The 27,168-nt window shown below is 52.9% G+C and overlaps 4 protein-coding genes and 1 long non-coding RNA gene across 12 annotated transcripts; 3 read left to right on the top strand and 2 right to left on the bottom strand.

The window, feature by feature from the left end:
* Positions 1-180: 180 nt before the first annotated feature.
* On the bottom strand, positions 181-9,426 carry SHC1 (SHC adaptor protein 1). 6 transcript variants are annotated; one of them, XM_007178472.2, is made up of 14 exons: positions 9,267-9,426; positions 7,033-7,181; positions 5,669-5,836; positions 5,063-5,133; positions 4,473-4,536; positions 4,192-4,311; positions 3,889-3,942; positions 3,648-3,699; positions 3,357-3,483; positions 2,351-2,549; positions 2,194-2,263; positions 1,981-2,115; positions 1,598-1,836; positions 181-777 (listed from the first exon to the last, which is right to left on the bottom strand). In XM_007178472.2, exons 3-14 carry the CDS (start codon positions 5,831-5,833, stop codon positions 649-651), a joined length of 1,425 nt encoding a protein of 474 aa, XP_007178534.1. In that variant the 5' UTR covers positions 5,834-5,836; positions 7,033-7,181; positions 9,267-9,426; the 3' UTR covers positions 181-648. The 6 variants fall into 6 exon arrangements, with proteins under 6 accessions (XP_007178534.1, XP_007178535.1, XP_057404522.1 ...); XM_007178473.3 differs by lacking the exon at positions 7,033-7,181 and having other exon boundaries at positions 9,267-9,422; XM_057548539.1 differs by lacking the exon at positions 7,033-7,181 and having other exon boundaries at positions 5,669-6,165; positions 9,267-9,417.
* Positions 9,427-9,682: 256 nt separating this feature from the next.
* CKS1B (CDC28 protein kinase regulatory subunit 1B) lies at positions 9,683-13,143 on the top strand. The gene is made up of 3 exons (XM_007178468.2): positions 9,683-9,822; positions 11,886-12,013; positions 12,622-13,143. The coding sequence occupies exons 1-3, from the start codon at positions 9,764-9,766 to the stop codon at positions 12,672-12,674; spliced, it is 240 nt and encodes a 79-aa protein (XP_007178530.1). The 5' UTR covers positions 9,683-9,763; the 3' UTR covers positions 12,675-13,143.
* A 6,883-nt stretch (positions 13,144-20,026) lies between these two features.
* Positions 20,027-25,952, top strand: FLAD1 (flavin adenine dinucleotide synthetase 1). 3 transcript variants are annotated; one of them, XM_007178466.3, is made up of 8 exons: positions 20,027-20,073; positions 20,625-20,848; positions 22,366-23,110; positions 23,801-23,948; positions 24,407-24,505; positions 24,583-24,772; positions 25,545-25,618; positions 25,736-25,952. In XM_007178466.3, the coding sequence occupies exons 2-8, from the start codon at positions 20,768-20,770 to the stop codon at positions 25,869-25,871; spliced, it is 1,473 nt and encodes a 490-aa protein (XP_007178528.1). In that variant the 5' UTR covers positions 20,027-20,073; positions 20,625-20,767; the 3' UTR covers positions 25,872-25,952. The 3 variants fall into 3 exon arrangements, with proteins under 3 accessions (XP_007178528.1, XP_007178527.1, XP_007178529.1); XM_007178465.2 differs by lacking the exon at positions 20,027-20,073 and adding an exon at positions 20,103-20,165; XM_007178467.3 differs by lacking the exons at positions 20,027-20,073; positions 24,407-24,505 and having other exon boundaries at positions 20,187-20,848.
* LOC103014272 (uncharacterized) lies at positions 21,712-22,482 on the bottom strand. The gene is made up of 2 exons (XR_450658.2): positions 22,393-22,482; positions 21,712-21,879 (listed from the first exon to the last, which is right to left on the bottom strand). It is a non-coding gene; the product is annotated as an uncharacterized LOC103014272 (long non-coding RNA).
* A 459-nt stretch (positions 25,953-26,411) lies between the features above and the next one.
* On the top strand, positions 26,412-27,086 carry LENEP (lens epithelial protein). Its single transcript, XM_028165517.2, has 2 exons — positions 26,412-26,697; positions 26,785-27,086. Exon 1 carries the CDS (start codon positions 26,459-26,461, stop codon positions 26,642-26,644), a length of 186 nt encoding a protein of 61 aa, XP_028021318.1. The 5' UTR covers positions 26,412-26,458; the 3' UTR covers positions 26,645-26,697; positions 26,785-27,086.
* The last annotated feature ends 82 nt before the right edge of the window (positions 27,087-27,168 follow it).

Consider the following 27,168-nt stretch of genomic DNA (forward strand, 5'->3'; position numbering starts at 1 on the left):
GCATATCCCCCGGGAGAGGGGACAGCTGCCACTCCTGCCTCTGTTCGCCCAACCTAAACGGGAGGGGGTACTGAGCAAGGAGAGGACGGGGTCCCAGAGGCCAAGGTGTCAGCACCCCCATGCTTGACTTCAGGGGCCCAAGAACTCTTTGCATAAAATATCTTCAGACCTAGCAGATGGTCAAAGGCACAAAGTTTAAACGCTGGGAGGGAGGGTTGTTGAGAGGGGTCTGGGGTACCCTGAGCCCAGGGGTAGACTAAAGGTGTGATTCATTCCCCCTTCCCTGGAAGGGTGATTGCTCCACTGGGCCTATCACCACAGGACATTTTCCATTACAAGGAGGCATACTGCCCAGGCCTCCAGCACCTACCCTGGGGAAGGGGGTATCAAGTTGGCACAGGAAAGGCCCAGGGAAGGGGGCCACTCTGTACATTAATACTTTGGTGAGGTCTGGGGAGAAACAGGACTCTACCCCTGGCTCCTGACTCAAACCCTCTCACTCAGCTGGATGCTGAACCCAATGTCCACACTACCCCCAGCCCTACACAAGGCCAAGCCCACAAAACACTCCCAAGTGAGGTCCTGAGAGTCGGGCAATAGGGTGGAAGGGGTCGCAGGGCATCTTCTAGGAGAGAGAGCTGGGACAGATCACAGTTTCCGCTCCACAGGTTGCTGGAGACACAGTTCGCTGCCCGCAGAGATGATGGGCAAGTGATTGTCCATGTGGTAGCTGATGAGGTGACTGACACTCTCAAAGCGGTGATCCTTTGTCCGAACCTGGGAAGTGGGAAGGGAGAAGGTCAATTCAGGTGAAGAGTCAAATAAGACCTCAGTCCCCAAAGCTGAGGAAGCTGGAATATTCAAGAGGGTTGAGGCAGGAGAAAAAGATGGCAGAAGCGGGAGGGCCGTCAGTCCTGATCATTGAGGCTTCTCTAGAAAGAAGCTGGAGATAGCCGTGGGAGAGGGCAGGTCAGTGAACTGGGAAAAGGCAGAGGGGATATCAGCCCAGAAATCATGAAGCTGAGGGACAGCTACTCCTCCCCTGACCTGGAAGAAGGTGGTATGTCTCAGAAGAGGATACACAGTACAAAAAAGACATGCAAAGGAGGCTGAGGTTGCTGTAGAAAAGAGACCAAAGTTATGAGGGGCAGAGGGACAGTGCAGACAGGAGACAGAGCACTGGTCTGAGCCCTGAGTCTGGAGAAGCTGGGGAGGCCCCTGGCTCCTCTTAAGAGAGGAGATTTGGGGTGCCTAGCCTCTAACCATCTGACATTGAGCATCACAACCTCTTAAGGATGGTCTTCTCATTTGTCAAAAGAGGGACTCAGGTGACATGAGCACCTTCCAGCACTCATGGGCATAAGGTTTGGGGATTGGCCGGGACTGAAGGGAAAACAGCTCAAGTTCAGGGACGTGAGAAGGGAAGGAACCCTAAGCCGCTAGAGGGGGAATGCCAGGCACCTTGAGAGCAGGGGAGGCTCAGATAGAGGTGCCCAGCGGGCAAAGTCTAGGAAGCAGTGAGGCAGGAACAGGGCTGCACAGGAAGGTACTGCACCTTCCTTTCTGCCTCACCCACCCATACCCCTGCAATACTCACCACACCCTCAGGGTCCACCAGTAGCAGGTGCTTGGGCTGCCCACTCTGCAGGCCAGTGAGCACATACTGGCCAGGCGTGGTCGTGCTTTCCCGCACCAGGAAGTCCCCGTTGAGCTGTAGCAGTGCCTCGGCCTCCCGCCGGCTCAGCTTCCCGTGAAACCAGGGCTCCCCTCGGAGCTGCTCAGCCATGGCCACCAACTGGGGAGGTGGAGGCACCCGCAGGGCATCTTCAAAGGGCTCTGGGGGTACAGAGAGAGGGCTAGAAGAGGCAGCTGGCACAACACATGCTCAAGAGCCAGACCTTCAGGGAGGGGAGGCCAGGAAGAAAAGAGGAGGAACCAAGTGGGAAGATGCAGATGCAGAAAGGAGAGGGGCACACTCACTCATGTCAAAGAGGTCTCGGGGCGCGCTGCCATTGATGGCAGGATTGGGGGGCCCGGCTCCACCGCCTGCTTGCCGTGCCTTGTCTAGGTTCTGGACGTTGACATAGGAGGGATCATCAAAGAGCTCTCTGCCTGCTGAGGAAAGGGAGGCTTTACAGTGATCCTCGCCCTGCTTCTCACACCCCACTCTGCCCCTCTCAGCTCCCTTCATACCTGGGCAGGGTGGCGGGGGCAGCATCTGTTTGCGGGCTTCTGGGTCTCCTCCAACAGGCTGCCCCACTGGCTGAAGGGACAAAAGTAGGGTGAGACCAGAGGCCCTAACCAGACACTGCCATCCTGGGCCCAGCCCACCTCCATGCAAGCAACTTACCAGCGTGGCTCCCAGGTGGCTAGGGGTCTGGGCACTGGGTGGAGTGGGTCGAGCAGCCCCCGGGGGGGCTCCTTCCCGAAGCCGCATGTCCACCACCCCCCCAAGAGGGGGTTCCTTCCCAGGGAAGTCATTATAGTACTGATGGTCAGGTGGCTCTTCCTCCTCCTCATCCCAAGCTGAGCCATCAAAGCCAGCCATCCTGGGAGGGACAGGAGGAAGAGAAGAGCATGGAGAACAGACAGAACAGCACTCACGTATTGGGCATTCCCTGAGGGGTAGGCCTGAGGCTGTTTCATACATATAATCATTTCATCGTCCTGGCAACCCTATAAGGTAGGTATTATCTCCTTCTTCGATTTTATAGATGAGGAAAATGAGGGTCAGGGGTAAAAAGATTTGGGTCTCACAACTAAAAGGTGGTGGAGCTGAGATGTGAATTCAGATTTGCCTTTAAAGTCATGCCCTTGATCGTTATGCTGTCTCCCAAGAGGGAAGGGGAGCACTAAGTACCAGGGAGGGGGGTGCTCCAGAATAGTTTAACCTCCTCTAAATACTCAATGCCACTGGTCTGAGGTGGGAAAGGTAAGGATCTCAGGAAAGAGCCATCCTCCCTCGCCCAAATTCTTGATGGCTTCTAGAGGCAAGCAAATGAAGAACTAAACTAAATATGGAGAAATGCACAACAGGACAGACCAGCAATGAGATGGCTGGGAAAAGAAAAGCCCATCTAGCCAGGAAAGAGCTGCAGCGTGGACGTCCTGGACTACAGCTCAGTGCCACCACGGGCACGCGACAGGAAGAGCTGGCCCTGCAGCAGGCAGGGCCTCGAGAGACCTTCCTGATGGCCACAGGAAACTTCAGAATAGCAGGAAGTGGGAAGCAGGGGCGCACAGGTTATTTCCTTCCCTGCACCTCTCTGAGCTCAAGTGTGGGAAGAGCAGATCTACTTTTCCAATTCCGGTCTGGGGCCCAAGAGCTGGGCGCCCCCCCTCCCTGGCCCACTCACCTGTCATGGGGGGTGACCAGCTTGGGCGGGTTCCTGAGGTATTGTTTGAAACGCAACTCGAAGGCCTGGCCAATGGTGCTGATGACGTCCTGAGCAAGCCCTTCGGGACACTCCAGGATGTGGCAGGCTGGGGACACAGCAGAGGCCGTCAGGGAGCTCAGGGGCAGCGTGGCCAGGAGGAGGCGCAGACGGGGGCCCTTGTCCTCTGTCCTCCACAGCAGGAGCCACCGGGTCCTGCTCACCTACCTCTCGGACAGCTGGCCCCACCCAGCGCTCCCCACCACGCCTCACCTCTCTGATTCACCGGGTCTTTGGCAACATAGGCGACATACTCGGCTGTGTCCTGGGGTGGACAGAGTCAGAAGAGGCCAGTTAGCTAAATTTCATAGACCCACCTCACTCCTGACCCCTCAAACCCAGTCCTTTGCAGACATCACCTCAATCCTAGCAGGCTCCCTTCTCTAGCCAGTGTCTTCCCAACCCCTAGCCCCGTACTCTTCTCCCACCACCCGTGCTCCGTTCCCCAACTCACCGGGTCCCCGCCAGACGCAAAGGAGATGGATTGCATGTGGTGGTTGGCGATGATCTGAGGGTTAGGGCAGGGGATGGAGAAGGAAGGGAATGACGTGTGTCAGGCAGCCTCAGGGCCCACTGGGCGCCCCCCACCATTGGCCCAGGACCCTGGGATCCCAGTCTCATCCTTTTGGCTTCTCAACCCATGTCCTCCTAATCTCCTCCTTCCCTACCGTCCTGCTGCTCCCAAGCCTTCCGTCCGACGGGTCCTCACTTAGCCCTCCCATCAATGTTTCTGGTCCCCCCGCCCCACTCCACCAACCTGTTTGCAGTCTGCGGCCATGAGATTGAGGCTGCTGGTGGAGACGGTGAGAGTGATTGGCATTCCAGCAAATTTCAGGTTACTCCTCCCCAGAATGGAGCTGAGTGGACGGCTACAGGGCTAGGGAAGGCCCCAAGGATCTCAGAAGCTGGGGGGCTCCTCACACCAGGAAACCCGCACACTCCTGCCTTCTGGACTTCTCCCCGCACGCCCCACACCAGCCTTCCCCCTGCTCCTCCACCTCTCCCAGCATCACCCCTAGCCCCATCGACCCCAGCTACCTTTCTCCTCCTTGTTGCCCCCTTAGCACCCGGCACAGCGTCACACACCAGACTGATGGCCTCCCTGGGGAAAGAGGGGGACTCAGACCCACGGCCTGCCTCCCACTCGGCTGGAGCTGCCACAGGGCTGGGGGAGGGGAAGGCCAGGCCAGACTCCAGGGGCACTCCAGGCTCTTTGTCGTGGCGGATTGAATTAAGGGCCTTTAATATTTGATGACACCGAGAGGCCGCTTCCTGGCTGATTGGGTTAGAGCCTCAGTGGGTCTGGCCCCACCCCCTTCCAGCTACCAAATGCCCCATCCCCTTCCCAAAGGCAGCGGCAACCTTCCATCTACCCCCATTTTCCACTCAAGCTCCAGCTGCCAGCTGCCTCTGCCACCTCCCCCACAACCCCCCAGGCTGCATAAGCAAGAAGGAGCCAGGTCAGAGTTGCCTCTCTTCATTGACACTTCGACTCCCTTCCCTAACTTTTTCTCAATCCCCTTCACCACCCAAAGATGAGCCATCACTAGCGCCACTGCCAAGTGACCCACTCCCCCCTCCCCTCACAAATCCCAGGACCCCCACACTCCGCCCCCCGCCCCACCAACCTGGTGACCTGAGTCCGGGTGTTGAAGTCCAGGGCGCGCATTGACTGCAGGACCTCCACACAGCCCATGTACTGAGGGGAGGGACGGGAGGAGAACAGTCAGCCGCCTACCCCACCTCTTCACAAAGAGCCCCAGGACTCTTCCCGGCTTGTTCCGTAAGGGATGCAGAAGTTCTGCCCACTACCCGTGGATACATCCCACGACATGCAGAACAACAGGGTGAGGACAGAAGGCAAGCTAGGGGGACCTCATGCATGTGGGAAGAGAATTCGGAGGGGAGTGACAGGCACTGGGTGGGATGGAGTGACATCTCCAGAAAGGGGGAGGAGACTGGAGGGGACAGTCAAGAGTCACTCATTCCAACACTTACTAAGGGTTTGTGCTGGGCTTTGTGCTAAGCATGGCAGGGTGGGGGTGGGGGAGTCACAAGAAGGAAGGGGCCCCAGACAGAGCTGGAAGGGAAGGGGCAAAAGAGTCAGAGAAGGGGCAAGAAAGGTTTAAGAAACAGGACACAGAAACCAAGGGAGTTGCTGGGTAAGAGCAGGAAAAAAAAGAGACTAGTGAGCAGAGGAACTGGAGGGAGTGGGAGGGAGGATGTTCACTCACCCGAACCAAGTAGGAAACCCCGGGTCCCATGACTTTGTCGTTGGGATGCAGCCAGCCCCGCGTGGGCTTATTGACAAAGCTCCCGTGGCGGGTCCACTCCTCGCCCCCCAGCTGGCCCCCTTCCACCCGAGTCCTGCGCCCGCCGCCTCCACTCAGCTTGTTCATGTCCTGGAGGAGGGGCAGGGGGCCTGAGTCCGGCATGGCTGCCCCTGCGATCCCCTCCCCATCCTCGGCTGCCCTTCCTGGCTCCCCCTTCGGCCCCAGGCGGCCCCCGGCCGGGTTGGCCAGCTTCAGGTTGCTCATCCGGGGGAAGAAGGAGCACAGGGTAGTGGGACTATCGTCCCCAGGCAGAGGTGGCAGCATGGGCCCCAGAGACGAGGCTGATGGGGAAGGCAGCTCCTCCGGTGGGGTGGACCCTGAAGCTCCCTCCTCCAGCGATGACAGAGACTCATTCCGAAGTGGGTTGTACTTGGGCTTGGGGGGCAGGAGATCCATGGCTGGAGTGAGAGGGAGGCTGCTGCCCAGCCTGGCCCCCCTGCCAGTCAGGGCAAGGGGGCCAGGCAGGGGGCATCCCAGGCCCTTAGCCTGATCGGACCTCTATGGCCCAGGGATCTCAAGGGTCCTGGGGAGGGAGAGGGACAAGTGGCTCTGGCTCCCCGGGCTCAGACCCAGAGAGTTTCAGGCCCCATCCCCGCCCAGCGTGGAGCCTCTTCTCTGGCTGTGAGGAGAACGGGCTGGACCTAGAGCTGACTGGCTCCTCCCCAGGGGCGGGGAGCTAAGGGGAGAGACCAATCCCGAGGACAGTGCTGACTCACAGGCTCTGAGGGGCTAAGCCTCCAGCACTGCCCCAACCCTGAACTCTTACAGGGCAGAGAGATCCATGCCCCCCTGCCCCGGTACAAACAACAAGTAATCTGGAGAGGAATAAAGTGGGAGTGGGAGGGAAGGATGGAGGAGTGAGAAGGAAAGGAGGGTGGCAAGAGGAGGTCTGGATCAATCCAAACCAGACATGGGCAGGCCAAAGGGAGCAGGAAGCTGAGGGAGGGCAGCGGGGGAATGAGGGAGGAAACAGAGGCAGCTGGGGGTGGGAAAGGGAGGGGATCCCTGAGCTCAGCAATTCCCTTCCTGTCCTGGTTGAACACTCAAACTCCCTCCTCCTCCAGCCCCGGCCACCCCCGGTGACCCCCCACCACTATCACACATGGGGTGGCGGCCCCAGGGAGCCTGGGCCATTAGCATCCTCTGCTACCACAGCTGTGGAGGGAGCTAAAGAAATGGGAAAAGGAAGGACGTGGTCCCAGTGGATGCAGGGAGGGGCCAAGAGGAAGGGCAAAGCTGGTGAAGTAAGGGGAATAAAGTCCAACCTGGGTGGTGCATCAGGGAGCCACCAGGCAGGAGCTGGAGCAGAGGACAGGCTGGTGGAGGCTTGTTCTCAATGCATGGCGCCTACCATGCCAAGGAGCAGCGGCCCATGCCAAGCACTCTTCTGTCCCCCTTTCCACAGCGAAGCAAGCTGTCAAGGGTAGAAGGGGTGGGGGCGGCCAGGGCATTGACACTAAGGTCAGCTCCCTGGACCTGCGGGTAAGCTCATACCCCTCCTCTTGCAGTAGTGACTGGGAAGGGTGCAGGTGTCCACCACAGAGCATGATGCCCCTCACGCCAGAGGCAGAGTCTGGCTGGAGGAAATGGGAGAGTGCAACAGTTCTCCAAGAGAAGTGGGGGCTACAGGCCACGAAGGGACAGAGGGGGCAGAAGACAAATCTGCTAAGGAGAAAGGGGTGCCAGGAGAAGGACTGAGGATGAACACAGGGAACAGTCCCAAACCCATTCCTTCCACCCACAGCTTCCTTCCACAGCTCTGCTCAAGGGGGCCATAAAGGAAGTTGGAAAGTGACCAAAAAAAGTAGTTGTAAAAGATACATATAACGCCCCAGGCTCACCCCCGAATTACCTATCCTTAAATTTACTTCAGAATATAAAAAGATGCAAATTATCATATGATTATAGCGATGAACAACACTACCACTTAAAACATGTTAGATACTGTGCTTATCACCTCCCACTTAGTCCTCCAAGGAGAGCTTTGCCACTCCATACACCACTCCAGAGAAGAAATTCTATCACTCTGTTTCCTAAAGACTCAGCACCCAGGCATAGAGAGAATGAGGAAAGTATTCTGCCAAAGCCTCACACCCCCATCACACACAAACACACACCAGGATGTCCTCATCTTTAGAGGTGGGCATTCTGTGGGTGCCTGCAGGATCCAGAAGCAGGGAATGACCAACAGGTGTGGGCATTGTTAGAAAGAAAGAGGAAGTAGGGCTTTTTAAATTTATGTAGGAAGAAAGGAGATTGCTACTGGGAATCCGGGTGACTGGAAGAAGCTGCGTGTGGCTTCTCAGCCCAGCAGGGAGGAGGAGGCAAGAGCGGCGGAAAGTAGCAGGAAATGGCGAAAGCTCAGGAATGTTTCCAGAAGGGAAGGCTGGGCAAGCAGGACCAGGAGGAATGCCCAGACTAGAACTCTGGTTAGGGGGAGGGGAAGAGCCAGAGAAGTGGTGGGGCCTGAGGAGTCCCTTAAAAAAAAAAAATTAAACAGCAAAAAGGACACTGTTACCTACACCCACTCCAAGACACTGTTTTCTGGTGGTGGAAAACTTTTCTCTCCTGTCACACCCACATGTCACACACCAACAAATCCATGCCCCTACCCAGCTCCCGACGTACAGGTATGAGACAAACAGCTGTTTCTGGGGTGGAGTCGGTCCTGGGAGTGGGGCTGGGAATCTATGAGCGAGTCTCCCTCCCACTCTCATGCCAAACCCCAAGTCCAGCCCCCTTCAAGTAGGTCCACCCTTGGAAGGGGTAAGGGAGAGGACAAGGGCTGCCTCTAATCTCTTACTCCTCAGAGCCAGAGATGTGAACTTCTGACTTCCTACCCAGTGGAGCATGAGAGCTCAGGAAAACTGAGCCAAAGGCCCCAAAGAGAAAAAGAACAAGGAAATGTTAAGCAGGTGAAGTTTCTGGGATTGAAGACAAAGCTTCTGAGGCGATGACCCGGGTCCCACAGGGATAACGCTCCTGAAGGGGCGTGGCCCTCTCAGGACGCGAGCATCAGAGACTCCCAAGAGGCAAGGCTTCTGGACAATCAGACGTGGATTAAGGAAGGGGCGGGGCTTCTAGAGGGGAGGAACCCCTAGAGAGGTGTGGCTTCATGAATTCGAATAGTTCTTTGAGGGGCAGGGCTCTGCCCTTTTGGGAGATAGGCTTTTTGATAGACAGGAGTTGGCGGAGAATCGTCGCTAGGAGGCGGAGTTTCGGGGAACTGGAAGGACTAACGTAGGGTTTCTAGTAGTACGGCTTGGAAGCATGTCTGGGGGTGGGACTTCCAGGAAAGTCGGGCGACAGAGTGGGGTCGGGGACACTAAATAGAAAACAAGTCGGGGTTCGGGGAGCCCCCTGAAGTTGGGAGGTGGGACTTCCGGGGAGGGGGTCGCAGGGGCGGGGCTTATAAATGAAGACCGGAAGTAGGGTCCCGGGAGAGGGGTTCCGGGGAGGAGGAGTGGGTCACCTAAGGAGAAAAAAAGTCCCAACTCACCAGGGCTTCATGGAGTCTCCGCACCGCACCGCGGGCCGATTTGGTTCCGGATCACGCCACTGCCTTCTTGGGTCGCCGCTCCAACTTTCTCCCCGGCCCGGCCTCCCTGGAGAAACTTTATTGCACTCACTTCCGGCCTCACTAACCCCTGACCCTCTACCTCATCGTCCCTCCTTCACCCAGCCCACTTTCCCGTGTCAGCCAATAGCAGCACGAGAACGCGCACAGGAGCCATGATAGCCAATAAGAGGCCTATTTTTGACCTACGTTTGTTCTTGAGCAACGTAAGCAGTGCACTCCAATAAGGACTCAAGGAGAAGCAAATCTTAGCCAATCGGAGGCTTGAAGGTGGGGTTGTCCCGCCTTCCGCCAGAAGGACCAATAGAAAGCGCGGGCGGTGTGTTTGAAAGCGAGGCCAAAGAGGGTGGGAGCGTGTGCTGCTGGGAGTTGTTTGGAGGTTGGCAGTGCGGGGCTGACGGTCCTCAGGCAGGGCGATCATGTCGCACAAGCAGATTTACTATTCGGACAAATACGACGACGAGGAGTTCGAGTACCGGTTAGTGCCGGCGCGGGGGCAATAAGAAGGTCGTGAGCTTTGACAAGTGAGGGCACGAGGAGTTAGTAACGGGGACTGAAGCTACAGAATGGCGCATGCGCGGGAGATGAACGCGAATGGGTGCGAGCAATGAGAGCGTAAGGCGCATGCGCGAAGGATAGGGGGCGATCATAAAAGAAACCCTAAAGTGGTAGAGAATTTGGAGTAAGCTCCCCTGTTGGGAGGAGGCGTGGGTGGACGTGGTTAGAGTGTTAGAGTGCCGACCACCCTCAGCTTTGTGGGTTTCTGGATCATTCTCTCACCTTCATTGAGCAAACTGAACTTGCCTTCTTGAGACTACTTGTATAATGGCAATACCGTAGAGCCTCCTGGGAGAAGGTGGCAAAGGCGGAGCTCGAATTTTCCTCGAGTCTTCAAAGTGAGGGGAGTTCTGAGAGAGCCTGAGTGTTGCTTATTAATTCATGGAAAGGGGGCGTGGTTGTCTGGCTTGTTTTAGGAAGGGGGCTTCGAAGAACTGGAGTGGAATAAAACTGGCCAGGAACATTGAGAAAAGACTTAATATAGACCTAATAGATTCCCGTCAAATATTTGAAGGGCATCTACTTAGGAAACAGTTATGGAGTGCTTATAGGTTTCAGGTGTTCTGCTAAAGTGCAAGGATAAGCCATGGTCCCTGCTTTCAACAGACCTAAAAATCTGTGGAAGTAATGACAGACTTCAGAAAGCAGGTGATAATTGGTATGATAGAACTATGTACAGGTTGTGTTGGGAGCACGTACGACTTGCCAAGCATGGTGAAGAAAGGACTCCCTACAGTTTGCATTTGATAAACCCTAAATCCATAATTCTAGATTAGAAAAGTAGGGAAGACAAAGAATTCTACAAATATTGGCATTCGACCAGTCTATATTAAGCGTAATACTTAAAACAACTGGAAGCTTACTTTCCTTGTGTTTCTTCAGCCTAGTGCAGGGCTCTGGGCCTTCTGGAGAACTCAGTGTATGCTGACAAACACACTATTTGTATTATTTTTATACCAAATCCTTGGGAAAGGCCCCCCAGCCCTGTTTGGACCCAATTAACTTTCTTTTCCTCAACTGTTTTCCTCTATATCTGAACTAGGCTAACTAAAATTATGTGCTTATAATGTCTTTGCAGGGCTAGGGAAACATCACTAGTTTCATCCCCTGGAAGATGTAAGTCTTGGCAGTGATATTTGGTTTAAGAAAAGGGTTTGTTTGTTTTTTTGGTCTAAATAGGTATGGAAGCCAATCTTTATGCCAGGGGCTTGTTAAGATGTAAGCTATTTTCAGACATTTAGACTAGAATTGACTCTTTGGGGGAAAAAAGTCCCTTTTACTTAGCACAGAGAGAGTATTCAGTACATTTTCATTGAAAATGATGAAGTTTGAGTCACCCCAATTCATGTCAGAGTAGTAATGTCTTTGCCATGGAAGGAGGCTTATCCTTGGTTAGAAAAGCATGGAGTTCCCCCGAAGAAGTCTCATGGCACATCCCTTCAGAGTTAGGGAAATGAAGTTAGGATAGCTCTTAAAGGATAAGATATATTTCACTCTTTGTTCTGGCTCTTCCCTGAGAGGCCTTTCCTCTCCATGAAATTACTTCTCTCCCTTCCTTACAATTCTGTTCAAAACTGCCTTTACTTATTAACAGTGTGTGTGTGTGTGTGTGTGTGTGTGTGTGTGTGTGTGTGTGTGTGTGTGTGTGTTGGGGCTCCCATTATATTGTTTTAGGGTAATCAACTAGAAGACTATAAGCTCCGAGAAGGCAGAGTCAATGTATCAACAGTGCCTGGAATTTAGGTGCTCATTCACTGGTGTTACTTATTAATGTGTACTTTTTAATATACTTTTGTGAGAATGTACGTATCTTGGCCTTTATTTCTAGCTGCCTCTGCCCCACAATGAGATTATATAAACTCCCTGCCATTACGAACTGGTTTGTCTTTTCTTGCCTCTCTTGGCTTTATGTGCAGGCACTCGTCTGACAGACTGTACCCAGTACTGATACAGCTTCCCCACCTTCCCATGTTTCTGTTACAGGCATGTCATGTTGCCCAAGGACATAGCCAAGCTGGTCCCTAAAACCCATTTGATGTCTGAATCTGAATGGAGGAATCTTGGCGTTCAGCAGAGTCAGGGATGGGTCCATTATATGATCCATGAACCAGGTCAGTGCAATGGCAGAGAGCAACCATGTAGGACTGAGGAAATGAAGGAATGATAAGGTCGCATAACCCAAAGAAATAGGGGGAAAGTAGGGATGATTTACTAGTTTCTTAACTCACCAGCCATCTGGAAAAACGGGAGTGACCAAAAATAAAGTATCTGGGATGTTCAGACACAACCTGTCACTGAAAAAACCTCCTTTAATCTCTAATTTGGTCAGAGGATTTTTTTTTTTTTTTTAATGCTACATATACGCTGGTAGAGGTTATGGCCCCTGCTTCATTCTGCATCAGAAAGTGAATTTTGGGATGTGTTCCAAATAAACCAAGGAAAGTATATTTCTTGATAAGACACCAGACACCAAACTGCCAGACAAAACTAATAAAGGACACCCTGAGGCTGCACAAACATAGCAAGAGAACTGATATTGACAATTCTGTACTTGGCACACAGGCCAGGCTTCGGGGTCTGTTTCTAAGGCCATATGCTTAAATCTTAATTTAGTTGTAAAGATCTGAGTGGGTGATACCTGGGAAGGGGAGTGGGAGACACTATAGGTTGTGCATAGGATGATGTGAGCTTGTCTCTTACATTTCACTCACTCTTTCAGAACCTCACATCTTGCTGTTCCGGCGGCCACTGCCCAAGAAGCCAAAGAAATGAAGCTGGGGAGCCACTTTTCAGCCTCAGGCTTTATACAGCTGTCCTCATTTGCTAACATCTTTCTGATGACATTATTATGTTGCCTTCCTGTTTCTCACTTTGATATTTAAAGGATGTTCAGTACACTGTTTGAACGTGCTGGTGACTGCTTTGCTTCTTGAGCAGAACCAACAGGACCATGGCCCAGCCGGACGACTGCTCTTTGGGTTGCAGCCTCAGCTAAGTGTGACCCCCAAAACCATTGTGAGCTCTGTATCCAGCAGAACACACTTGGCAGATGGAGGAAGCATCTAAGAATAAGACCATGGCTGTTACAGGGATGGTGTAAACTTCCTGTTTTGTTTTTTTTCTGCCAGGTGTTGTATGTATGGTGATTTATGTTTCAGTGTGTTGGAAACTTTCCATTTTATTCAAGAAATCTGTTCCATGTTAAAAAACCTTGATTAAAGAGGAAGTTTTTATAATCTAATTCTCTCATTGTAAAGGTTTTTCCCTCTCTCAGGGCAAGCATCACATTCACTATCATGGTTCTAATTATATGCCCTTCAGTGAGATAATGAAGTTCAGCTCTTTGTTAATAATGAGGTTTATTTCAACGTTCAGGTAACTGGTTTTTAATCTACTTTAAGCAGACTTTGCTGTCAAACATCTACTGAAATATATTTCACTCTAACTACAGGCCTAAGAAAGAGGTTATATAGGGCCAACTTCATCTCATCAAAACAAATGAACTCTTTTCTGCAGTCAGGGGTGCTGCCATTAATGTAGTCCTGATTTTTGAAGGGTACACAAGGGTGAAGGGAGGAGGCTGTCAGCTAGAGGCTGCTAGTGCACTCCACTTCCTGACCAGCCTAAGGCTCAGGCACACCTATGGCCTGTTCACTCCACACAATGGTTTGGGGGTGTTTTCAGTGGTTCTCACTTTGGCTGAACATTGGAATCACCTGGGTAGCTTTAAAAGTGCTGATGCCAAAGTCATTCCCAGGGAAGTTGACTTAATTGGCCTGGGGTGTGGCCTGGATGAGGGAATTTCAAGCATTCTTACACAGGTAGTTACAGCACTAACCTTTGAGAAAACAGCTGTAAACTGTGGCTATTTGAGAAAACATTTCGCCAAATAATAGCTTACCCTCTACTTTGAACAGAAGTGCTAAGTAAGGGAGATTAATCTTCCCACCTCTCCCTGTCTTCCATTCATTTTTTCCTTAGAGCAGTAGTAGTTCAAGTGTGGTCCCTGGACCAGAAGCATCAACATCACCTGGAAACTCCTTAGAAGTGTCCATTCTTGGGCTCCACCCTAGACCTACTGAGTCAAACTCTGAGGGTAGAACCTAGTGACATTTTAACAAGCTCTCTAGGTGCATACTTAAGCTTGAGAACCCACTGTAAAGGATCAAACCAGAGCTGATGTTTCAGGGAGGGGGGCGGGGCTTGTCAAATATCACCATTACTAAGAAAGATGATGTAGCATATATGGCTTATGTCATTAGGAAAGCCTGACTTTGCTTTTTTAGAGCTGAGACTCTCTTAATTGGAAAAAACACGGAGCTAATTATTTGAGATAGAAGCCTGGCTCTACCATTCACTGTAGTGTTTTGTGGTTGTTGTATGGCATCCCTTCACCTTTTTGAGCCTGTTGCCCATCTGTAAAATGGGCATCATATCTATCTTAGAGGGGTTTTAGGAGAGTAAAATGAGGCCAGGTGTGGTTCAGCAGTCCTCCAAATGAATGAATTTTAGAGCTTTACTACAGAAAACAGTGGCATCAGCATGACATGAGTGTGGTGCTCCAAGGACACTGATGCTTCAAGGACAAAGAACGACCCTGCCTGAAAAAGTTGCAGTGTTACACCCCCTACCGGACTCTTAATCGCCCTCCCCACCATGTTGAGATGGTTACGAAATTCCTGAGCCCACCTGGGCAACACCCACCTGGGCAATGGGACCTGTCCCAAATAAGGAAAGGCATCTGGGCTGTCCCACTCGCACCCTATAGAAGGAAGGTGTATGTGCCTCAGCCAATCAGTAAATGAAATTTTCACCCCGGACCATTCTTTTGTTTTCTGGCTATAAAAACTGATCAATAGCACATGTTCGGGCTTGACTCTCCCAGACTGCTAGGAAGTTGGGCCGCTGTTAGGGCAGCGACCCTTCCCTCTAATAAATTCTATCTTCTTTACATTCTGCCTTGTGTCGAAATTCTTTTCCAACCCGCGTACGGACCACAACATTTGATGGCTCGTACGGGGATCTCCAGGGGCATCTCTTTCCCCACCTCCTCTCCTCATTCCTTGGGACCCTCTGTGAACAGGCAAGTTGCTGTGGAAGCAACGGAGGAACTCTGGCCAGCGCCATACCCTGTGTGTTCCGAAGGCTCCACGGTTCACTTCGCCCCAGTAACTGCCACCCAGAGCGGGTGAGGATCCCTCTGTCTTCCTTCCGACTGAGGACTAGGCCGAAGGGTATCGTGCGGGAACGGGTCAGGCATTTAAAAGCCATTAGGGCACCTGCTGCTTGAAGACTCCCGTGAAAGGGTAAGGGGGTCACGGAACGGACCAGGCTATTAGAGCGTCTGCCCCCAGCAAGACAACTTCCGTGCAACGCGAGGCACATTGTGGAGGAAGCAAAACACACAGCCCCCAGTCCCTTGGCCACCACCTCCTCGGGAGGGATAGAAGGCGGAATCCTCAGTCCTCTTTTTTTTTTTTTTTTTTTTAAAGATTGATTGATTGATTGATTGATTGCTATGTTGGGTCTTCGTTTCTGTGCGAGGGCTTTCTCTAGTTGCGGCAAGTGGGGGCCACTCTTCATCGCGGTGCGCGGGCCTCTCACTATCGTGGCCTCTCTTGTTGCGGAGCACAGGCTCCAGACGCGCAGGCTCAGTAGTTGTGGCTCACGGGCCTAGTTGCTCCGTGGCATGTGGGATCTTCCCAGACCAGGGCTCGAACACGTGTCCCCTGCATTAGCAGGCAGATTCTCAACCACTGCGCCACCAGGGAAGCCCCCTCAGTCCTCTTTTCTGTCGCTTCTGCTTCTTTCTCCTCAGCTCGGGCTGACTCCAAAGGACCTCGCCGCCTCTAGGTCGTCCCGGGAGCTCCTTCCCATCCCTGAGAGTCTAATAACGGTGAGTCAATTCCCGGCTGGCTTCCGGGGATTCCCCTCTGTGGTCACTGATGCCCTGGCCGCACGGTTTCTCACTGCTCTGGCCACCTCAGTCGGACGCGACTGCTGAGACAGTCGGCGTTTTTGTGCCTAAGTCGCACGGATACGTCACTGAGACAAAGAGGGCACGTATGCCTGTCAGTGATTTTTTTTTTGCCTGTCAGTGATTCTCAATACCCCCATTCTACGGCATTGGGGCTAAGAATGGGTTCAGGTACGTCTGTCCCCTTAGACTCACCTCTTGGTTGTATTCTCAGGAATTGGAAGGAATTTGACCCAGACAATCTCAAAAAGAAGAGGCTCATTTTCTTTTGTAACACGGCTTGGCCCCAATACAAACTGGGGGACCAAGAACAGTGGCCTCTTAATGGGACGCTAAATTACAACACGATCCTCCAACTTGATCTCTATTGTCGGAAACTAGCAAAGGATTCCGAGGTTCCATATGTCCAGGCCTTCATGGCCCTCAGTCAGAAGCTGAGCCTGAGGGACTCCTGTCACATGTGTCTCTCCATTGCTGCTTTAATGCCTCATCCTCCCCCCCTCCTCCTCCTTCAGCTTCACTACCTCGTCCCTCCGCATCTCCCCCTCCACCAGGTATCTTGGATGAGCCTTCTTGTTCCCGATCTCACCAGCCTCCTCCTCAACCTTCTGCTCCCCAACCCCTACCTCTGTACCCAGAAGCAGACCTTCCACCCCCTCCCCACACTCGGTCACCAGCAGCCCAATGCTCTGAATCGAGTCCCAATATGCTTCCCCTACGAGAGGTCGCTAATGGAGACCTAGGTACTATCAGAGTTCATGTCCCCTTCCCCATGTCTGATCTCTCTCATATTCAAGGGAAACTGGGCTCCTTTAGCCAGGACCCCTCCATGTTCATAAGGGAATTCCAGGCCCTAACTATAGCCTTTGACTTAACTTGGCCAGATATTCACGTGGTCCTAACTACCTGCTGCATCACGAGGGAAAGGCCAGGATCGGGGCCGTGGCTCAGGCCTGGGCAGATGAGGCACATGCCTGAAATCCTAATGAGAACCGAGCAGGGGCAGAGGCAGTCCCACGGGCAGATGCAAGATGGAGATACCAGGAAAATAAAAATGGGCCAGCAGGAGGGCTCACTAGGAGAAATTACATGATTACCTGTCTACTAGAAGGTATGAAAAAGGCAATCATCAAACCTGTCAATTATAAGAAATTCAGAGAAGTCACACAGGAACCCTCTGAGAATCTGGCCCTTTTTCAGGCCCAATTAGTAGAGGCTATGAGGAAATACACCAGCCTAGACCCTGAGACCCCTGATGGTCAGGCTATACTTGCAGTTCACTTTGTAAGCCAGGCATCCCCATGCATAAGACAGAAATTACAGAAACTAGAGCAAGGGCCACAGACCCCATTTTCTGTCCTACTTGACATGGCCTTTAAGGTTTTTAACAATAGAGAGGAGGCTTCTAGGAACAGACGAGAACTAAGAGAGGAGGAAAAATTAAAACGACATGCTCAATATACGGCTCTTGCCATTACTCAGCCCCTCCCACAAAGGGCACCCACGGGAGCCCCTCTCCCATCTCAGAAACCACCGCTGACCTGCTACCAATGCAGTCAGCAGGGGCACACTGTCAGGAACTGCCACACCCCACCACCGGATACCCCGTGCCCTTACTGTCATCAAAAGGGCCATTTGGAAGAGGAGTTTTCCCTGCCGCCCTCAAGCGGGTAGGCCAATTCCACAACCACCCAACACTTGGGGTATTTTGGGTCCCAGCCCCCTGGGCCGAGGTCAAAGCCAATTGCCCCTGTCAGTGGTAATTGACTACCAGGAGCAAGAACCAGATTGCACTGTAGATCTGGGGGCTCCTGGATGTGGATGACTGAAGGTGCTCGAGGCTCAACCTACAGGACCCTATGTTCCCCACAAGACTGGAGGAGCCCCAGGTAACCCTGGATATGGCAGGGGCTAATATAACCTTTCTAATTGACACAGGGGCTACTTATTCAGCCCTGACCTCCTTCTCTGGTCCCACTCGCCGTTTCTCGATCCTCCTAACAGGGATGGGAACAGGCTCAGCAGGACTCTTAAACTCCATTTTCACTGCCCAACAGCTCTCTCTCGAACTCACACAACAGATTGCCAACCTAGCAGCTCAAATTAACATGCTACAAGAACAAATAAATTCTCTAACAGGAGTGGTTTTACAAAATAGAAGAGCTCAGGACCTCCTAACGGCTTATCAGGGAGGGACTTGTGCAGTGTTAAAGGAGGATTGCTGTTTTTTGGTTAACCAATCAGGCAAGGTCCAGACCAATTTTCGGGCCATGTATTTTTAACCTCCTTGCTAAGTTTGTCTCTTCCAGAATACAAGTGGTGATGCAACAAGAACACCGGCCAGACAACACTCGTACAACCCCTTGAACAAGCTGCCATCACTTTACATGGGGCCCACACTCCTCCCTAGATACACCCTGACAGAGAGCAGGCAACGGGAACCCAGGGCCCCATGATGCCCCTGCTCAGCAGGAAGCAGCCAGAGAGTTCGTCACCCCTTCTCACAAAGGGGTTCCAGACTGCCTGAGAGGGAATTAGGCGGTTAGGTAGATATGAGCAGGGTACCCAATAGGGCCAAGGAATTGGCCCTATAAATAGAAGGGGGAATGTGGTGCTCCAAGGACAATGATGCTTCAAGGACAAAGAATGACCCTGCCTGAAAAAGTTGCAGCGTTACACCCCCTACCGGACTCTTAATCGCCCTCCCCACCATGTTGAGATGGTTATGAAATTCCTGAGCCCACCTGGGCAACACCCACCTGGGCAATGGGACCTGTCCCAAATAAGGAAAGGCATCTGAGCTGTCCCACTCTCACCCGATAGAAGGATGGTATATGTGCCTCAGTCAATCAGTAAACGAAATTTTCACCCCGGACCATTCTTTTGTTTTCTGGCTATAAAAACTGATCAATAGCACATGTTCAGGTCGACTCTCCCAGACTACTAGGAAGTCGGCCCACTGTTCTGGCAGCAACCCTTCCCTCTGATAAATTCTATCTTATTTCATTCTGCCTCGAGTCTGGAAATTCTTTTCCAACCCAAGTTAGGACCACAACAATGAGAGCTTGTTAACTGCAGATCTCAGGCCCCACCCAAACCGCCTGAATCCTGTAGATTTAAACAGCATATTAAAAAGGCCCCCATGGGGACTTTCCTGGTTAAGAATCTGCCTGCCAATGCAGGGGACGTGGGTTCGAACCCTGGTCTGGGAAGATCCCACACGCTGTGGAGCAACTAACCCCTTGTGCCACAACTACTGAGCCCGCGTCTAGAGCCCGTGCTCCGCAACAAGAGAAGCCGCTGCAATGAGAAGCCCTCACACCGCGCAACTAGGGCAAAGCCCGCGCGCACCAACACAGACCCAACGCAGCCAAATAAATAAATAATTAATTAATTTAAAAATAAAAATAAAAAATGAAAAGGCCCCCAGATGATTCGTAGGAGCATTAAAATTTAAGAAGTACTTTTAGACCAGAGGCAAGTGAAATAAGAGGAAGCTAGGATAATGTGAGAATCCAAAGTGGACACGTGGCACTCCCTAGTAGCTGCCCTCACTCGTACCTCCAAGACCAATTAACTGGGAGAGGTTATGTTTAAAGCACCATCTAGAACAAGGTGCGGCAAGACTTTGTTGTCAAAGAGGTTTTGGTAATTAGTTTTACTGTTTGTAACAGAGACAAATGAAAGTTCCACACACTAAAATGTCACCTCCAGGATCTTGCTACCTCCCAGGCAATGCTGACAATTTTTCTTGGCTGTCCCTCCAACTTCCATTTGCTACAATATAAAATCCCCTCTGACACCAGTGCCAGCAGCCCCCAACCCCTTAGAATGAGTCATGGTTAATGAATAACAGCATATGTATACAAGAATTTGAACACAGAACGGAGGTTAGAGTCAAGCCTCTCTTTACTTCCAGCACGAGACTGGAGCACCCCAAAGTCCTTAAAGCACCTCCAACCACCACCACTCATTTCATTCCCGACTCCTCACTTCCAGCTGAGAGAAAAGCCCCGCCCCCCGACTAAGGCCCGGCCCCCATGTTTCCGGGCGAGGGGCGACCACGTGGTTGTCGCCAATAACAACCCAGCACTACTCCCGCCCTCTAGCTAAAGCTCGAGAGCGATAGTCGACTACACCAATTGACCCTTAAAGGTTGTCTGAGCGACGGCCAAAATGACCAATTAATACGAGGTAGGTAGAAGTCTAAGGCGGGACTCTGAGTACGGAAGCTACCACGGGAGGGAAGGAGAGAGGGAAAGACCCGGTGAAGGGGCAAGAGGCAGGTGAGAACCTGGAAGAACTCAGCAGTCTGAAGCGTGGCGGGAAGAGACAGGATTCCGGGCTAGAAAGGGTGCGGAAGCCAGCAGAAGAAGGCGGCTGAGTTCTGGTCGCGGGTGGAGGGAGGGAACGCACTTAAAGGGGCCAAGGCCCAGAATAAGGTAGACGTTTAAAGGGACAGGTGCCCCAAAGAGAAGAGGCATTTAAAGGTGCAGATGCCCAAGATAGAGCAGACCCTAGAGGAGCCGAGCTCAACGGACAGAAGACATTTAAAGTGGTAGGTTCGGGAGAGAAGGACATTTTAAGGAGACTAGGACCGAGCGTAGAAAACATTAAAAGAGGTATGGGCTAGGGTTTGAGAACACGTTTATTAAAGGGACATGGATAAAGGAGTCGATTGTCAAGGGCGTGATGAGGAAGACTGCACTCCTGCTCTCCCCCATTGTCCTTTCTGGCTCCTCCAGGTTCCTTCACCCCGGAACCCCAGTTCCCAGGCTATGACCCCCAGTGCCCTGTAGACCTGGCGGGCCCCGCGTGCTTGCGCCCCCTATTTGGGGGTCTGGGTGGCTACTGGAGGGCCTTGCAGAGGGGCAGAGAAGGCAGGACCATGGCATCTAGGGCCTCTGAACCTCCCCCAGGGCGCAGCGTGACGGCGGGCATCATCATTGTTGGAGATGAGATCCTCAAGGTGTGTCTGGGACAGAGGAGGGGGGAGGGGCAGCGTTCTCCTGTCCTCCGGAGCTTGCTCCACGTTCTGTTGAGGGAGGGTGAACCAGGGTGGGAGCCCCCTTGCTGCAGTAGGGTCCTGGAGTGAGTCCAATATATGGGAGGAAAAGTGACCCTCATTCTTTCAATTACTGTGTTGAAAAACTTGTAGCAAAGTCCCTACAATTTGCCAAGCACTATGGTAGGGGGAGGGGTGGCTTTACAGAAGTGACAATGCATGTATTATTTCAGAGTTATATCCAACCTGTTTGGAAAGTGATCCAAGGCATTCCACAGAGTAGATAAGTGAGATAGAAGGAAAGTACTAGAAGGGGGAAATCACTTCTGAATAATCAGGGAAGTCTCACTAGAGGTCATGGTGGGCATCAGGTTTGTAATAGTAATATTGAGTGCTTACTAGCACCTGGCAGTGTGCTTATTACATCACACATGTGATTTTACTAATCCTCACAACAACCCCATGATGTGGGCACTTTTTTTTTTTCCCTGCTGAGCCGCCCGACATGTGGGATCTTAGTTCCCTGACCAGGGATCAAACCCACGCACCCTGCATTGGAAGCACGGAGCCTTAACCACTGGACCACCAGGGAAGTCCGATGTGGGTACTTTTATTATAAATCTCAATGAACAGATTATGAGACTGAGGCTCAGAGAGGTTGAGAAACTTGCCCACATTTGAACAGCTAGTAAGTGGTAGGTGGGATTCCAACCTGATTCTCACTTACTCCAGAGCCACCCTTAACCACTAAACTCTCTGTAGAGAAGTAGAAGAAGATGGGGCTGGAAAAGAAGAGTGGACACACACCATAGATTCACAGCCTCAAATATTCTGCAAATGAATTTGAACTTTATTCTGTATATGGTTGGAAACAACACATGGCTTTTGAGCCAAGAGTGATGCAATCACAGTGACACGTTAGGAAAGTTGTTCAGGAGGCACAGGGCAGAGCACTGTGGCTGGAGGCTGGGATTCTGGCCAGGGGTCTGCCGCCACTGTTCAGGTGAAAGGTGCCAAGGACCCGTTTGGTGGCAGTAGGAACAGAGAGAAGAGAGCAAATGGAGAGACATTTCAGAAGTAGAATTGACAGCTTGAAGGACCTGACGCTGTGGACAGTGTCTGGAGATGCCATTGACCAAAGGGACAACAGCCAGGGATAGGGTGAAGATGCCCAGTAAGCACCTGGAGCCAGAGGACTAAAACTGTCAGGGTTGGTGAGGAAGTAGATGAGTTGTCCCCATACAGTTGATGATTGAATCCATAAGCAGAGATGAAGGCCCAAGGGGGATCACATTACCCCTGACTCCATTCACATGGATTTTCCTGCTCTTGTGCCTAGTCTGGGCTTCTGGGCAGCCCGAGGTGGTGTCCCCCAAAGAGCAGAGTGCCCCATCATCAGGCAGATGCAGCCTGATCCTTCCCCCTTTGCCTTCATCCCTACGGCACTGACACTCTCATCTTCCCCATCCCCAATCTCGCAGGGACACACTCAGGACACCAATACCTACTTTCTGTGCCGGACACTGCGCTCCCTGGGGGTCCAGGTGTGCCGAGTCTCTGTCGTACCCGATGAGGTAGCCACCATCGCGGCTGAGATCACGTCTTTCTCCAGCCGCTTCACCCACGTCCTTACAGCAGGGGGCATTGGCCCCACCCATGATGATATGACCTTCGAGGCAGTAGCACAGGCCTTTGGGGACGAACTCAAGCCACACCCTGAGCTGGAAGAGGCCATCAAAGCCCTAGGGGGGCAGGGCTGGGAGAAGCTGTCACGGGTGCCCTCCTCTGCCCGCCTACATTATGGCACAGATCCTCTCACTGGCCGTCCGTTCAGATTCCCACTAGTCTCCGTCCGAAACGTCTACCTCTTCCCGGGAATTCCGGAGCTGCTGCGGCGGGTGCTGGAGGGGCTAAAGGAACTGTTCCAAAACACAGCTGTTCAGTTCCACTTGCGGGAGCTGTATGTGGCAGCTAACGAGGCCTCTATCGCCCCCATCCTGGCTGAGGCCCAGGCCCACTTTGGGCGCAGGCTTGGCCTGGGTTCCTACCCTGACTGGGGCAGCAACTACTATCAGGTGAAGCTGACACTGGACTCGGAGGAAGAAGGGCCCCTGGAGGAATGCCTGGCCTACCTGACTGCCCGTCTGCCCCAGGGATCGCTAGTCCCCTACGTACCCAACGCTGTGGAGCAGGCCAGTGAGGCCGTGTACAAACTCACTGAGTCAGGTAGGGGCCTCCTGGGGGAGGGGCAGCATACACCAGACCTTTGGTGCCACCCTCGGTCTCAGGAATACAGGGGCTGTTGGAGGCTTCCCACAGATCCAGGAGAAGGTAGAAGATAGCTACAGCTGATTCATTCATTCTTCCAATAGATATCAATTGAATACCTCCTTTCAGCAACACTGTGCTGGCTGTTGGGGGTATAGCTCAACAGGACAGAGGTATGCCCTATTCTGGACAAGGAGTTTAACAGGAGAGGGAGATGTTAAACAGGTAATTGTGCATGAGGTGTCAGTGATGGGGGGTCTCCACAGCAGGGAGATCAGCCTTGATGTGGGGTCAGAGAAGGCTTCTCTGGGCGAGTGACCTGTAAGCTGAGTGCTAAGGAGGATTTGGTCAGACCAGGAGGTGGGCAAGAGTAAACAGTGTGAGAGGGGGTCTGAAAGGAAGCAGCATGAGGTTTAGGAGAATGGAAAGAAACCAGGACCTCCAGAGGGAAGACACTGAGGTGAAGAGTGCCGTGAGGTGTGGCTGAATGGCAGGCTGGGGGCAGACTGCAGGGCCAAGTGGGCAGATGAAGGCATGGGGAACACTGGGAAGATATGGAAGGGTTTTAAGCAAGGGCAGCTTGGCCCCCACTGCCCTTTGACAGCCATATGTCTCTATCTGATGCCCTCTTCCCTGCCTGCCTGGCAGGGTCTTCTCTGAGAGAAAAGGTGGCAGGAGCCCTACAGACCATTGAGACTGCCCTGGCTCAGTACAGCCTCACCCAGCTCTGCGTGGGATTCAACGGGGGCAAGGACTGCACCGCCCTCCTGCACCTCTTCCATGCCGCTGTGCAGAAGTGAGCCAACCCCCTGGAGGCAAGACCCCAGAGATAGATCTGCCCCATTCTCTAGTTCCCCATCCTAAGAAGTAGGGAGGAAAGGGGGTGTCTGGGTGGGGTTTGGGAGGATGGTAGCCATAGTGACCTCTCAGTTCCATTCCCCCACCATATTTATTGAGCGTCTGACACCTGCCTGGCCCGGGGTATGGACGTGCAAGCCACCATCCCCGACAACAGGGTGGTCACAGTCCTGTCGGGGAAGTAAGGCTTACATACTGGAAACAGGAGTGTATGCTCCAGATTTGAGAGGTAAGAGATCAGAGTGGGCTTCCCAGACGAAGTGGGTTCTGATGGATGGGAAGGATGAGAAAGGGAGAGAAGGGGAGGGTATCCATCCCAGGGGCCAAAAGGCAAGTTCTCTGGAGAGCATTTCCCTGCCCATCCTGGCAAGCCGATGGATTCTGCCCCCTCCCCAGGAAATACCCTGATGCTCAAGAGCCCCTACAGATCCTGTATATCCGCAGCATCTCCCCTTTCCCTGAGCTGGAGCAGTTTCTACAGGACACCATCAAGAGGTACTAGGGACCTGAAGGTTTGGGTTCCAAGAGGGCCTTGGCAGGGCCCACTCTTGATTCCCACTGCTCTTCCTCAGGTACAGTCTGCAGGTGCTGGAGGCTGAGGGTGACATGAAGCAGGCCCTGAGCGAGCTGCGGGCACAGCACCCCCAGCTGGAGGCCGTGCTGATGGGCACCCGCCGCACCGACCCCTACTCCTGCAGCCTCTGCCCCTTCAGTCCCACTGACCCAGGGTGGCCTTCATTCATGCGCATCAACCCGCTGCTGGTATCGGGGGAAGGGGATTTATCGCCTTCAGTCTCATGTCCCCTATCAGTCATTGCTCCCTGGCTACCTGAGGTGGGGGAGGTTAGACCCTGGGGCTTGGATGAAACGGCCCCATCATCCAGGGGAGGCTGTGCTATTTGTTCATTCAGCCTTTTGACCAATTTTTATCGAGGACTAATTCAACGGCAGGCATCCTGCTTTCTCCTGTGGACAGAACAATGACTTAGACCTGTGCTGTCTGATATGGTAGCCATGAGCCATTTATTTACACTCAAATTGTAATTAATTGAAACAAAATACAAATTGCTAAAAAAAAACCAAAAAACTGAATTGTATACTTTAGAAGGGTGAATTTCATGGCATGTGAATTATATCTCAATTTTTAAATTAAATTACAATTCACAATTCAGTTCTTTAGTTCTACTAATGACATGTCAAGCGACCACCATGTTAGCACAGATAAAGAACATTTCCATCATTGCAGAAAGTTCTACTGGACAGCACAGGCTTACACAGACATAGATATCCTCTCCCTGTCCTCCTGGAACTTAGATGCCAGTGGAGGGTGGGTTGAGAAATGGAGAGGGACAGGATAAAAGCTTTCTCTTTCTCATTGGTTGGCCTACACAGAGCAAGATGTACCAGAGAATTGGGTAGCAGGCCCTCCCTCAGAGGCCAAGGGAGCCGAAGAGCCCCGGATAGGCCCCTTCCCAGGTGGCAGTGGGTAGGTGTGGGAGAGGAAAGTATGTGTGACTCTTCTCTGACCTCCCAGGACTGGACCTACAGAGACATCTGGGACTTTCTGCGTCAACTGTTTGTCCCATACTGTATCCTGTATGACCAAGGGTAAGGGATTTGGGGGAAGAGGATGGGTGTGTGGAAGATGTGAGGGTGCTGGGACTGGGAGAGCCGAGCCCACCACACTCACCCATGCCCTCCATTCCCATCCCCCCGCCCCACCAGCTATACGTCATTGGGGAGCCGGGAGAACACGGTGCGGAACCCGGCCCTGAAGTGCCCAAACCCAAGAGGACAGCCCACCTACCGTCCAGCCTACCTGCTTGAGAACGAAGACGAGGAGCGGAACTCCCGCACGTGACCTCCCATTCCTGCCCTGTCCAGGAGGAAGGGAAGGGGGCCATCCTGGGGTCTAACCTGTCAATAAACCACCTCTCCTGTGCCTGTTGCTCTTGCTGTGTCTTCCTGCTTCAGGGGACAGGAGAAGCAGAAGTGGGCCAGGCCCTGGCAGCTCGGAGCCCTCAGTGCTCACTCGGGGTGGATGAGGGGGAGAGGAGGCTGGAAAGGAGCTCTCATTGTTGAGTTTCAGTGCCAGCCTCAGCAGGAGCCCACCAGAGGGCAGGAGCAGGGAGCAGTGCCAACCCCTGGGGGAAGGGATAACCGGGCAGGGCAGCCAGGGTTTCAAGGCCCAGGCTGGAGGAAGGGAAGCTGAGCTGGCCTGGCTGTGGAGGATGAAAGATGGAGTGGCAGAGCCCTCCTCCTACTAACCCCACCCCACCATCCCTGGGCACAGGGGCTGACTCAGCCCATTCTCGGGCCCAGAACCTTCCCTGTGCTAGACCCTGGGGCCTTTGTCCCCACAGTCATGAGGTCTGAAGGGGGCGGGGACAATGTTGATAAAAGGCACTAGAGGCAGCTCCCACACCCTTCCTCAGCGCTGCTGCCCACATGCAGTCCCGGACACAGCCCCTAGCCCAGGCCCTGCCCTTCTCCCTTGGAGGAGTTCTGCGAGACACTGGACTCCGGGTACCCGTCATGAAGATGGGCACAGGGTGGGAGGGCCTGCAGCGGACCCTGAAGGAAGTCGCCTACATCCTCCTCTGCTGCTGGTGTATCAAGGAGCTGCTGGATTAATGGCAGCAGGGAGCTGCCTCCTCCCCGCTGGCACCATGGCCAGCATTGCTCAGGTGGGCAGGGTAGGGCAAACAGACAGGAGGCATGGCTGCAGCTTCTGTGGCAGAGCCTGCCTCTCAGCTTCCCATTCTCTTTTTTAGCACCCAGCCCAACCCCCATCAAGACTCCTGGGGCCAGCTGTGCTTGACCAAGGATGGGCCACAAATGACGAGTGAAGTGTGATCCTGCTTTGAGTTTGTCCCATCTGTCAGAACTGCCTCATCTCTGGGCCTCTATTCCCAGGCCCCACCTCCAGTGCACCTCTGGTGCACAGGAGCTTGGCCTGCTGGCTAGGACCCCAGTCAGACTGCAGCAGGACCTGGCACTCCTCCAAGCCTGGTACAGTGAGCCCACCGGCCCAGATGGCTGATCTTACCATACCCTCTTAGTACCAGGAATGGGCTGCCCCCAGTATCTCTGTATGAGAATCACTGAGCTGTATGTACAATAAATAAGCCTTGAGACCAAAAGTTCTAAATGTCTAC

The sequence above is a fragment of the Balaenoptera acutorostrata genome, chromosome 1 (genome assembly GCF_949987535.1).
Source record: "Balaenoptera acutorostrata chromosome 1, mBalAcu1.1, whole genome shotgun sequence".
NCBI classification, from domain to species: Eukaryota; Metazoa; Chordata; class Mammalia; order Artiodactyla; family Balaenopteridae; genus Balaenoptera; species Balaenoptera acutorostrata.

What these genes read in the sequence shown, in the direction of transcription:
- SHC1 (XM_057548539.1), bottom strand. Translation starts at nt 6,163, where the DNA reads ATGGATCTCCTGCCCCCCAAGCCCAAGTACAACCCACTTCGGAATGAG. An exon ending in GGGTTTCCTACTTGGTTCGG is followed by an intron (nt 5,134 to 5,668) that starts GTGAGTGAACAT and finishes CCCTCCCCTCAG; the next exon opens with TACATGGGCTGTGTGGAGGT. An exon ending in GCCACCTGGGAGCCACGCTG is followed by an intron (nt 2,264 to 2,350) that starts GTAAGTTGCTTG and finishes TTGTCCCTTCAG; the next exon opens with CCAGTGGGGCAGCCTGTTGG.
- CKS1B (XM_007178468.2), top strand. Translation starts at nt 9,764, where the DNA reads ATGTCGCACAAGCAGATTTACTATTCGGACAAATACGACGACGAGGAG. An exon ending in GACGAGGAGTTCGAGTACCG is followed by an intron (nt 9,823 to 11,885) that starts GTTAGTGCCGGC and finishes TTTCTGTTACAG; the next exon opens with GCATGTCATGTTGCCCAAGG. An exon ending in TTATATGATCCATGAACCAG is followed by an intron (nt 12,014 to 12,621) that starts GTCAGTGCAATG and finishes TCACTCTTTCAG; the next exon opens with AACCTCACATCTTGCTGTTC.
- FLAD1 (XM_007178466.3), top strand. Translation starts at nt 20,768, where the DNA reads ATGGCATCTAGGGCCTCTGAACCTCCCCCAGGGCGCAGCGTGACGGCG. An exon ending in GTACAAACTCACTGAGTCAG is followed by an intron (nt 23,111 to 23,800) that starts GTAGGGGCCTCC and finishes CCTGCCTGGCAG; the next exon opens with GGTCTTCTCTGAGAGAAAAG. An exon ending in CTACAGGACACCATCAAGAG is followed by an intron (nt 24,506 to 24,582) that starts GTACTAGGGACC and finishes GCTCTTCCTCAG; the next exon opens with GTACAGTCTGCAGGTGCTGG.
- LENEP (XM_028165517.2), top strand. Translation starts at nt 26,459, where the DNA reads ATGCAGTCCCGGACACAGCCCCTAGCCCAGGCCCTGCCCTTCTCCCTT.